The sequence below is a fragment of the Canis aureus genome, chromosome 3 (genome assembly GCF_053574225.1).
Source record: "Canis aureus isolate CA01 chromosome 3, VMU_Caureus_v.1.0, whole genome shotgun sequence".
In the NCBI taxonomy this organism is placed as follows: Eukaryota; Metazoa; Chordata; class Mammalia; order Carnivora; family Canidae; genus Canis; species Canis aureus.
Genome location: NC_135613.1, coordinates 77,749,278 through 77,761,370, shown reverse-complemented (window position 1 = coordinate 77,761,370; position 12,093 = coordinate 77,749,278). Strand labels below are relative to the sequence as shown.

Here is a 12,093-nt window from a genome sequence, read left to right as displayed (position 1 = left end):
GAGGCTCTGCACAAACCTCAGCACTCCGTGCTCTGCAGCCTTTGCTCTGGCTTTTGAATCTGCATCCTGCTGGTTGCCCATCTGCTAGGCTGCTTGGCTGAGAAGTACAGCATGCTGGATCTGGAGCTTGTGTGTTCTCAGTAGCACGCAAAGCTATACGCTGCCTCTCTCTGTCCCCATCTATCCATCAGTCCCTCTGTCTGTCTGTCTCCCTGGTCACCTATCTCCCTCCTTATTGGTTAGGTGGCCTCAGAGTCAGGCGCAGACTGGATTGAATTCTGATGCTGTTAACTTGCCTTCTGCTGAGTAAGTTTGAGCGAGATGCCTAATCTCTTGAGAACTCAGTTTTTCCTTACCTGTAAAATGGAACTACTAATGGCATTTCTTTTGGAGGGTTTTTTTTTTTTGTAAGAATTAATGAGTTAATTCATACAACAGGCTTAGCACAGTGCTTACAAATGTTATTGTATAATGTAATATGATGTTTGGGGCATCTGGGTGGTCCAGCCAGTTAAGCATCCTACTCTTGATTTTGGCTCAGGTCATGATCTCAGGGTTGTGAGATCGAGTCCCGCATTGGACTCCATGCTGGGCATGGAGCCTGCTTAAGATTCTCTCTCTCCCTCTCCTCCTGCCCCTCCCCCTTCTCTCTATATAAAACAACAACAACAAAAAAACAACCAAACAAAAAAACCCCTAATGTTTGGGAATGATTCTAGAATTCAGCTTAACATAGATTTGACCAATGAATAGGCCTGCAACCAGGTAATATATAGAAAAGGTGCCTGAAATTTTATAAATATTGATACTGATATGAGACAGGTGGGTAATATCTTTATGGAATCTGAGAGTGCGTCTCAGCTTTTTATTTTATCAAATAATTTTCTGTGGTTTTGAAACCTTACTTTCTTAATAAAGCATTTAAAAATTTTGGAAACTATAAAAATGCCAGAGTTGCATGCAAGAGCTCTGAGAAAAGGAAGACCCACCAGTAAGGAAACGATAGAGAAATAGTAATTTAGACTCTAAGGCTAAAATGAGCTCTGTGACCACAAAGATGCCAGAGGAAATTGAAGAGAGAGCTACTGGCAATGGAAAGAGGGGAAAGTTTGAAAGCTACTTTGAAGTACTGGAGGCAAATTATAAGAAGAGCACAATATGGGAAATATTGGGGTCACAAAGAAAAATTATCAATAATGATCAAGATCTTCTGGAGTAATATGGATGGTATGATATGAATTCAGATAATTATATACTTTTGTACAAAAGAGGAGATACACATGAGTTCATATTTACTTTGATTTATCCTCACGATCAACAAACTAGTGAATAGATTCAATTAGACTGAATTTTGTTTTGATTAAGTGGCTACTGGTGCATTATGATTGCTCTCTCTAGTTGGTTAGAATGTTTTAGGCTTTTGCTATCTAATACAGCATCCACTAGCTACACTATTTAAACTTAAATTAATACAAATTAATTTTTTTGATACAAATTAATATTAAAAATTTAGTTGCTCAGTTGCACCAGCCTCATTTCCATTTTGAAAAACCTGTATCCACCACTGTGAGCTTGATAGCTTCTAAATGCTTAGATTGCTGATGTGCTCAGTGATGATATTAATGAGTGGGATGGATTTTGATAGTGAAATGTGTCAACATTTGAAAGATCTGTATAAATCAGTAAATTGATATTTTCCAAACGACCAAAGCACGATGTTACAAAATCATGCCTGGACAAAAGATTTATCCAAAGTGCAAGTTTGTCAAATAACTTTAATGTCACAAGGGTATGAAAGTTCATTGATAGAATTCCAGAGTCCATATAGCAACTAACCTTTCAGAAATCACCTCTTGTTGAATTTTAGGGTAGTATCAAAGAAGAAAATCCACAATTATCTGAAAAGTGTGTTAATATACTACCTATTTGTGTGAGGCTATATTTTTGTATATATTTCAAGCAAAACAACGTATTGCAAGAGATTGAATGCTGAAGTTATGAGGACGTAATTTTTAAAGATTTATGTATTTTAGAGAGAGCATAAGTGGGAGGGGCAGAGGGAAAGGGAAAGAGAATCTCAAGCAGACTCCACGCTGAGCACAGAGCCCAACATGGGGCTTGATCTCAGGACACTATGATCACAACCTGAACCAAAACCAAGAGTCAAACGCTCAACCAACTGTGCAACCCAGGTGCCCTGAACCTAATTATTTTCTATTAAGCCAGATACCAAAGAGATTTTCAGAATGAAAAACAGTGCCATTTTTTTCGCTAATATTTTGCTGTTGCAAAATAGTTATTTTTTCCACACAAATATACTATTTGTGTTTATATGTAGTGGACTAATTATTTGTTAAATATATAAGTATTCACACTTTTTTTCCAGTTTTAATTTCTAATATGTAAATATTGACAGATACAATTCACATAAATAAAAATTCTTTGGGGTCCTCAATTATTTGTAGGAGTGTAGAGGGGTCCTGAAGTCAGTAAGTTTGAGAATTGTCACTCAAGTTTTTGTTTTTATTTCACCTCCAGTTAAGTAATAGGAAATCAAGATCCCTCATGTTGGAACACTAAATAAATGAAGTAAATCATTTTGAGGAGGGTCTGATTCTATTCCTGTTCTGTTCTCTTTCTCCAAGCATCACACTTTCACAATATCTAAGTGTGGGTTTTTCAAAGGAAGACACTACTCATAGCCCCGGATATGATGCTTACATTTTCCCAGGTCCTACCTTGCAGAGTGTGGGAAGGAAAGGGGTCAGAATCCTTACTTGTAAATGTGTTTTAAAGCACCTCTCAGCTAATCAAACTTTTTAAACTCATTGGATGAACAAAACGTGTGTAATATCTGTATGTCAGTGTAATAGTTTGCCAAAGGGAAAAAAGCTGTAAACAAATGGAAGCCACCGATAGCTGATACTGAAGTTGCTCTTTGAATACTTATGGAAATCTTGGCAGTGGGTGCTAAGTAATCGATAGATCAGAAATAAAAGTCAAGTCTTATTCTAATTAGAAGCATCTTATGGCTGGGATTTTGAGTCCTACAGAACCATGGCCATAATGGAGAAGAAACTGTCATTTCCACTCAGGAGTAATTTTTGTAGATGGCCTGAACAATAGCTAAAAAGTAAAAAATTATAATATATATATATATATATTTTTTTTCCAGCATCATTGGTTCTCTTGTTTAAGAATCTGAATGTCTGGGGCACCTGGGTGACTCAGTCGGTTGAGCGTCTGACTCTTGGTTTCAGCTCAGATTATGATCTCAGGGTTGTAAGATTAAGCCCTGCGTCAGGCTCCATGCTCGATGGGAAATCTGCTTGAGATTCTCTCTCTCCCCCTTCCCCATGTGTTCTCTCTTTCTCTCTCTCTCCCTCTCTCAAATAAATCTTAAAAAAATAATAATAACCTGAATATTTTTCAGAAGCATGCCCCGCATGCACTATGCTCCACTGACCACAGAGGCTAGAGGGGAACAGTGAAGGAGCGGCAGGACTCTCTGCATCAGATGACAGTAGCCAGCCCAGGGTAGGGGGCCCCAGGCTTCTAGAGGCAACTTCCTCAAAACTTGCTACTTTTGGTTTGAGAAAGTGACTGATGGAAAGCATGTGGTGGTGAGAGGGGAGCTGTTAGCCACAGCAGCAACCCCCACAGGGCTGCAGGGCGCTTTTCCCATGATGGCATTCTCCTTAATTAGTGTCTTGCATGAGCAGTTATTTCATGTAGAGCTTTCTCAACAAACATATCCTCATCCAGCTCCCTCCTTCACTAGTGTGAGTGAATCCTTGCACTTCAGGAATTCTTTTTACACTGAGTAGCACCTTACAAATAACAGAGGTCAGAGTCTTATTAATTATAGATGTGTGATTCATGCTACTTCTTATTAGATACTTCTTGGATCAAAAAGTTTTCTAGGGGCACCTGGGTGGCTCAGTCAAGTGTCTGACTCTTGATTTTTGACTTAGGTCATCATCTGAGGGTCATGGGATCGAGTCCTGCCTCAGGCTCTGTGCTGGGCAAAAAGTCTGCTTGAGATTCTCTCTCCCTCTGCCCCCACCCCCTCACAATTTCTCTCTCTTTTTTAAAAAAAGAGAAAGTTTTCTAGAGTTTAAAAATTATTATTATTTTATTATTATTATTATTATTATTTGCTTTTGGTGAAGAAATTTCAGAACCCATTCTGAAAATGGAGGCAATTCTTCTTCACATTTACCATTTGGCATTTTATGTGTTAGTATTTGTTCTCCCCAGAATATTAACATGGTTAAACTAAAATCTGCAAAAACAGTCATTAACAAAATATATCTAAAGAGTAATTGTGGCTTAATTTGACTGTGTGAGTCTTTTATATTAACATAAAGTGACGCCAGCAAGTTTAGATTTATTTCAATCACTGTTATCTCCTTTTGGGTTGACTACAAAGATAAAGCACAGAGGCCATCTGAAGCACAGATACCTCTCTGAAAACATGACTGCAATAAAACTGTTGAAGGCCGAGTTATGCCAGCTGTCACTACCAAAAAGGAATCATGACACTATTTGCATATGGCGCCCTGCTAGGCTTTCTGCACAACTGGGGTTCTGAATGTTGGAACAGGTGCATTCTAGCACACAGCTGGAGAAATTTTAATCATTAAAGGAATTTGCTGCTAAGGAGAGCTTTGTGGACAGTGATCTCACTCTGAAGGACTCTTCCCATTCCATTTAATTTTGTTTGATAATGTAATGTTAGGGTAAATTAAAAATGATTAAAGACCGTCATTCATTCTTCTTACCCAAATCTTCAAATCGGAAAGGTGCTACCAGTTTTCTTCCCTGTAGACCTTTGTGTCGGATGATGCAGTTCACTGTTGAGTTTTTGCCATATGTGTGGACTCTGAGGAGGCTGCTGCTATTACATTTCTTCCCATCCATTTCAAATTCATGGTGGGTTTCACCTATGGAGCAAGTTAAAGAGATGTATGAGGTTGTGGCTACGTAATACCACTGGGTGTGTTTAGTTCTCTCAGGGACCAACGGCTGGGACATCTTGGCAAAGCTGTTAGACTTTTTTTTTTTTTTTAAGCTGTTAGACTTCTAAGCTCATTCTAGCTTCAGCCAGCAACCTCGTACACACTTGGCCCTCGTCACAGAGGGAAGCAGGTGAATAACAGTGGTTAGGTTGGTATAAACCTTCACTGCTGAAAAAAAAAATTCCAAAGCTTATTGTGGTTACATAAGGACAGCCTGATGTTGTCAAACACAAAGATCCAAGACTTTACTCAGGTTGAATGAATAAGGCAAATGAAAGAATAGGTCTTATAATGGTGTAGAATTGGCACTGGACCAAACCTCTCTCTATGTAAAATCCAATGTAACATATGTTACAATGTCAGCAAACTATAAACAGTTCTGAAGTAGTTATCCTGCTTCAGTCCATTGAACCCTGCTTCAATCTACTCAGAGTTTAGATTCTTTCTCCATAATATATGTTTATTGAGGGTATGACATTGTAGTGTATAAGGAGGATCTTACCTATTCCAATACACAAGCATCGTGTTAAATGTATTTTCAATTTTATGTCTGCTAACAAGTTCATGCGGAGGTAATAGTTGTACCTAGATATGAACTTTTGTTGAATTTTAAGAAGCTATAATATTCCATTTTAAGTTTCTACTCTAAGTATACACATGTAATCACATTATTTGTGATAGGCTTTCAAGACGAAAGCATAATCTTGTTTGGCTATAAAGATAATTTGTCTGGAGAAGAACTGAAGAGTTATTGAGTGTTGTTTTCGGGCACCTAATGCCACCAGAGGGTGCCAGAGGATTTAAAAATTCCTTGGAAATGTAAGTAGGATGGAAAACAAAGGAGGAAAGAGAACCAGCTCCCCACTTACCATAGAGCTCTATGTCATTCCCTAAAATCCATGTTATCTGCGGAGGGGGCTTACTTCTCACAGTGGAGCATCTAAGTGTAACGTGTTCCTTTCCATTTTGCGTTCTGATAACTGAAGCTTCCAGGGTTGGCATGGAAGGTGTTGCTGGAAGAGAATTGATTTTTCTGTGCTCAGTTAGCTGGTCTACATATCCCAGGAAAGCATGGAATCTAATAATCTAAAGGGATCGTTGTACCATATGGTCTAAATAATGGGCATTTGTTTTTAAACTTGATCTTTCTCAGACTATAGTTTAAAGGGCTTTTAGGTACTTGTAAAGCTACCTTGGTCACATTGCTGGTTACCCAGTGTATGATTAGTCCCTGGAAATTCCCAGTAATACAACAACAATTTTTACATTTGATGTATGACTGTAGTTGATTGGTAGAGCACTAGGTGAGGAGTACAGACCTGAATTCTAGGTCCACCTGTGATTGCAAGAACTATTGTATGTCCCTCAACATCCTGGTGGGTCAGTTTCCTTGTCTGTGACACGACGGAGTTGGTTTATGAGTTGGCTGCTATGGTTCTAGACTTTTCTGAGTGTATGATTCACCTCGAGGTGAGTTAGTTCTGTTCCCTGCTAACATCAAAGATGCATTTCTCTTATAAAGGGCCCATCTGTCCTTTTTTTTTTTTTTTTTTCCTACTCCTGTCTTGGAAATAGAGTTGACCCTTGACACAATGTGGACGTTAGAGGTGCTGACACCTCCCCTGACCACTGCACAGTTGAAAATCCTTGTGTAACTTTTGACTTGTTGATGGGAAGCCTTACCAATGACATGAACAGTTGATTAACACATATTTTGTATATGTATTCTGTACTGTGTTCTTACAACAAAGCCAGCTAGAGAAAAGAAGATGTTATTAAGAAAATCACAAGGAAGAGAAAATACATTCATAGTACTGGACTGTATTTATCGAAAAAAATTGCATATAAGTGCACCTGCACAATTTAAACCTGTGTGGTTCCAGGGTCAAGTAGGCTAACTTCCTCCTCTTTCCCATTCTACTTCACACTTTGGTCCAGGCCTGCACCCTTTCACACTGATTTGCTCATTTATCTGCCATTGAGATTGCAAAGTCAGCTCCAAGTGTGCGCTGGATGCATTCGATGCTGACAGTACAAATATGGAAAAGATAAAGCCCTTTGAGAAGCTAACAGTGTGATAGACTCAGCCCCTAAGCTGTTAGTTAAAGGATCATGTGTTAAGGGCAGGGAAAGAGGTACGAGTGGAGTGGCACAAGAGCCCAGAAGGGCACGCAAGCAGCGTGAGCCAGAGTGCTATGAGGGGTGGCCAGGAGGATGAGTTGAGTCACACTGGTTCTCAAAACCCCTAGGGAGCCGTTCCTTCCCAGATACTTTGTCTCCGTGCCTTTACTTTATAGCAGGCCCCCCGCTGTATTCATCCAACAGGAGAAGCCTGAGAAACTCACTTGTGATATGTGAAATTGCATCGCTTAGAGATTAACAAAAAGCAATGTTTATAATTGATCTGGTCCGTCACAAAAAGCAGAAAAGTAAAGAGGGTAAGACTGATGCCAAACAGGGAGGCCTGGGTGGCCCAGTGGTTAAGCGTCTGCCTTCAGCTCAGGGTGTGATCCTGGGGTCCTGGGATCGAGTCCTGCATCCAGCTCCCTGCATGGAGCCTGCTTCTCCCTCTGCCTATGTCTCTGCCTCTCTCTGTGTGTCTCTCATGAATAAATAAATAAAATCTTAAAAAAAAAAAAAAAAAAGACTGATGCCAAACACAGCCGAGCATCCACAGAACTGAGCGAGTCCCAGGCAATCAGGATTCCGTCACTTCCTACCCACACCTCCCAACCCCACATCCCACTGGAAGAGGGGAACTGGCTTCGGCAGAGGACGTGAGCCAAGTGTCCGGTGCAGTTACATCTGAATTCATTCAATCTTAGGATATGCTGTTGTGGGGTTCACCTTTATTTACATGCATGTTTTGCCTTCCTAAACTCATGTGCCCACCCCCCTGGGCAGAGATGTGCCTGGTTCCTCTTTGATTCCCTGGAGCTTAGCACCGTGCCTGGGTGCATCGTAGCAGCTTATCACCTATCAATTCTCCTTTCTCTTAGTCTCCGAGACAGGAAACTTAGTTCATGCCAAGGGCAAATTTCACAGAGTCACATTTTAATCTAGGGCTCGCCAGTCAAAATGCTCCTTTCTGTTTTTCCTTTCAACAAAAGATGATTGGAGGTGCCCTAGAAAATGCTCTGCGCTAGGCAATATTTCTAAGTAAAATGTTAAGTCTGAGAACGATCTGTCCTGTTCCTAAGTCTGTTGTTCCCGTGCGGGGGTTTGCTGGCTGTCAGGCACCTACCTAGCACCATCACTTTTACTTCCTTTGTTCTCACGGAGTTACTGTAATGTAAGCACTTGTACACGCCTTCATCCCGCTGGCTGACGTTAAGCACGCTGATGGAGAGCTGATTGGTGGAGTGGTGAAGAAGCTGGTATTTGGAATTTTGTAAAGCTGGACAAGAGGGGGGGAAAAAGAGCTGTTAGGAAGAAAGCGATCTGAGGAATCTAATCTCTCAGTGGATTGATTATTTGCAGGAATGGCTTTTGAATTTCACACTTCGACAGAACAAATGTCCCATCTTCGATTGAGCTGCCTTCCAAATCCTAGTGTTCCCAGCTGGATGCCTCTCAATAGCTTGACATTAGTTTAGGAAATGAAATATTTTGATACTGGGACCTGTGAAATAGACCATTTGCTTTATTTGTGCACGTAGGAGATTAACCCGATGCTGGTGAATGGTTCGGGTTGCAGGAGGATTAAATTTTCTTTTCTTTTTTTACATTACAAAAAATGCCCCATTAGACTTACCTCTTTGAAATCTGATTGATCTGAGGTTGTCTTGTCAAGATGGATGTGAAGAGTGGATGATAAATGTATGGCTATCCATTACTCCATTTGGGTGCTTTTTATTTTTAAAGGTTTTAAGTAACCTCTACATACAATGTGGGGCTCGAACTCACAACCCCGAGAGCAAGAGTCAGTCTCAGGCTCTACTGACTGAGCCAGCCAGGCACCCCCTTTTATTTTTAATTTTTTAGAGGTCTATTATTAGTTGAAGTTTCCTAAATATTTTTTTAAAAGATTTTATTTATTTATTTGAGAGAGAGAGAGAGAGATATCTCAAGAGAGAGCATGAGCAGGAGGTGAGGGAGAGGGAGAAGCAGGCTCCCTGCTGAACAGGGAAACTTGACATGGGGCTTGATCCCAGGACCCTGAGATCATACATGACCTGAGCCGAAGGCAGACAATCAACTGAGCCACCCAAGTGCCCCTATAGTTTCCTAAAGATATAGCAAGTGTTGAGGGTGGGGTTGTTGCTGTTTGTTTGATTCTATATCTCAGGTCTTAGGTCCCTTAACAAATCAGAGGCTCCTGAAATGACTGTTTTTTTTTCTCTCTCTCTCTCTCTTTCTTTCAACTTTAGTATATGTGCTGCTGAATCAAGTACTCTCTTCCTTTCATTCTCTTCATTTCTCCTTCCTTCCTTCCTTCCTTCCTTCCTTCCTTCCTTCCTTCCTTCCTTCCTTCCTTCCTTCCTTCCTTCCTTCCTTCCTTCCTTCCTAGGTTTATAACATAAACAAGCCAAAAATAGTTAAACCTTGAGTGGCTGACCAAGGAAGGTTGTTTCTCATCTGAACTAATGGTTGTGTGTCCTTTGACACCGATGTTACCCGGGCTAGAATTCAGGCATTCTCAGCCTCAGCACATTGACTTTGAGTCCATAATTCTTGGTTGTGGGAGCTACCCTGTACACCTGAAGATGTCTAGCAGCAATCCTGGCCTCTGCTCCTTAGATGCCAGACCACCCCCTGCCTTTTTCCAGTTACAACAATCCAAACTCCCTCCAGACATTGCCAGATGTCCCCTTGAAGGCAAGAATGACCCTCAGTTGGACATCACCGAGTTCAATCAAGGTATTCTACTGCAGAAATTTGACAGTGCTCATCTCCTCAGTTTATTAAAAACCAAACTGAAACACGAGAAAGCATTATTTAACAGGAATGATCTCTACTCAAAGTTTTTCTCTCAGAACAATTCACATCTACTTACTTTATTGGAATCTACTATGAATAGTTTACTTAGCTTGAAATATATGGTTAGCTTACATTGAACATAGTGATATTTAATAATGTTTCATGCAGAGGGGTGCCTGGGGGGCTCAGTAAGCTTCTGACTCTTGGTTTTCACTCAGGTCATGATCTCAGGGTCCTGGGATTTATGCTCAGTGCAGAGTCTGCTTGAGATTTTGTCTCTCCCCCTCTCCTTCTGCCCCTCCTACTTATGCTCTCTCTCTCTCTCTAAATAAATAAATCTTTAAAAAAATAATGTTTCATACCATATCAAGTTTTTTAGAGGCTCTACTTCTACAAGGCACAATGAAATTCTCTGTTTCAGAGACTTTTCCAAGCATTTGGCAGTTCAGAATATTAAATGGAGATTTACAATGGTCTCATTATGAAGGGGAGGGCTTAGTGAAATCCTGCCCAAAGAGATGAACTAAAGAGACTTTTAAAAATCCCTTTCCAAAAAAAACCCCTTTCCTTCAGAAAATAACCCAAAAACCCTTTGTGACTGTGTGAGATGATGGATGTTAGCTAGACCTCCTGTGGTGATTATTTTGCAGTATATATGAAATATCAGATCATTTTACACCTTATACAGTATTACCTGTTTATTAGATCTCAATAAAACTAGGGGCTGGGGGAAGAGTCCCTTTCCCTCTCAGACATCTGGGACTCAGTGTGTATTTGTGAAAATAGGAACGTGTGCTCTCTCTTCCAAAGTCTATGTCCTGTCCATTCCTCAGGTGCTCAGGGATCTTGCTTTTGTGTTGAGACCAGCAGGAGAAAAGGCAATATCTGGAAGGGAGCTTTGTGATGGGACTTTGAATTGCACAGATGAAAAACGAAGCAGCTGGCTCCAGATGTGGGGCGATGGTGTTAGCTGCTCGAGGACAAAAGGCCTCCGGTTAGTCTGCGGCCTGTCTGTCATTGGTGCTGCTGGCAGTTTCATGGCTGCTGAGTACAAGAGTGACGTGGCAGTGAGGTGTGGGCAAGGAAATGTGCTTTGTAACTTGAGCCCCCTTTACTAACCATTCTGGTGGGGTTTCCATTTCAGACTTCCTGTCAGAAAAAGCAGCTATGTGTAAAATGATAGGCCTCTGGGTGTGATCCCCATGTAATAGTAGGTGGGCCAAGCCCACCTTTTGGGTGACTCATGCTGGTTTCTATCCCACCAACTTGTCTGTCTGGAAAATCCCTCAGGTTGAGGTCTGGTGGCTATTTTTTTTTCTTTCACTTACCAGGATGCTCATTTAAAAAAATGGTGAACCCTGACGGGGCCAGCCACTGCAGGGAGGTGGTCTTCTCTGGAGAAACAACACAGTTGAGAGTGAGCGTCTGGCCTTCCTCCACAGTGACTGTTTCCGTGTGGTTAGTCAGAAAGGCTTCTGCAGAGAAAGAGAATTGGGGACGGTCAGGCTGGCATGGGCCAAGACACTTCCAAGCTGAGCCAAGGTCGTCTTCTCAACACAACCCATGGATTCATTCTGTCATTCATTACATACTTTTTTTTTTTTCCCCCAGAGAGCAAGAGTGAGCAAGCAGGGAAAGAGGCGCAGAGAGAGAGAGAGAATCTTAAGTAGTCTCCATGCTCAGCATGGAGCCCAAGGTGGGGCTTGATCTCATGACCCGAGCCAAAATCAAGAATCAGATACTTAACCAACTGAGCCACCCAGGGGCCCCCTCATAACATACTTCCTAGAGAAACAAAACATAAATCAGTATAAAGGAGCAAGCATCCTACCTAGGAGCAGTAAGATGTCACCCGAAGGAGGCCTGAATGAAGAGTGGTCTTTTGATAGGAAAGAAGGAAAATGTTGAACAACATGTATTGGGCACTTGCTCTCTTATAGGCCAGGAACTCTGCCCAGCCACGTTAACCTATATTTAATTTAGCTTTTGAACTAACTGTGTAAAGAAAGAATTATCTCTCTGGCTCTACAGATGAAGGAATAGAGGCTGAAGGTGACACAGGTCCTGGGGCTGGGATCTGTACCCATGTCTATGGGCTTCAAAGTCCATGGTCTTGTAACTAGGTCAGACTGTCTAAATGATGAGACCCCAG

The 12,093-nt window shown here is 41.2% G+C and overlaps 1 protein-coding gene across 1 annotated transcript in view; it reads right to left on the bottom strand.

Moving 5' to 3' along the window:
* Nucleotides 1–12,093, bottom strand: part of CRTAM (cytotoxic and regulatory T cell molecule) — a 29,542-nt gene that overhangs the window by 11,194 nt on the left and 6,255 nt on the right. The window contains exons 2-5 of the mRNA XM_077893913.1: nt 11,270–11,416; nt 8,266–8,418; nt 5,891–6,034; nt 4,785–4,946 (exon numbers count right to left, since the gene is read on the bottom strand). Coding sequence (XP_077750039.1) covers nt 4,785–4,946; nt 5,891–6,034; nt 8,266–8,418; nt 11,270–11,416 — 606 coding nt within the window. The remainder of the gene's footprint in view (nt 1–4,784; nt 4,947–5,890; nt 6,035–8,265; nt 8,419–11,269; nt 11,417–12,093) is intronic.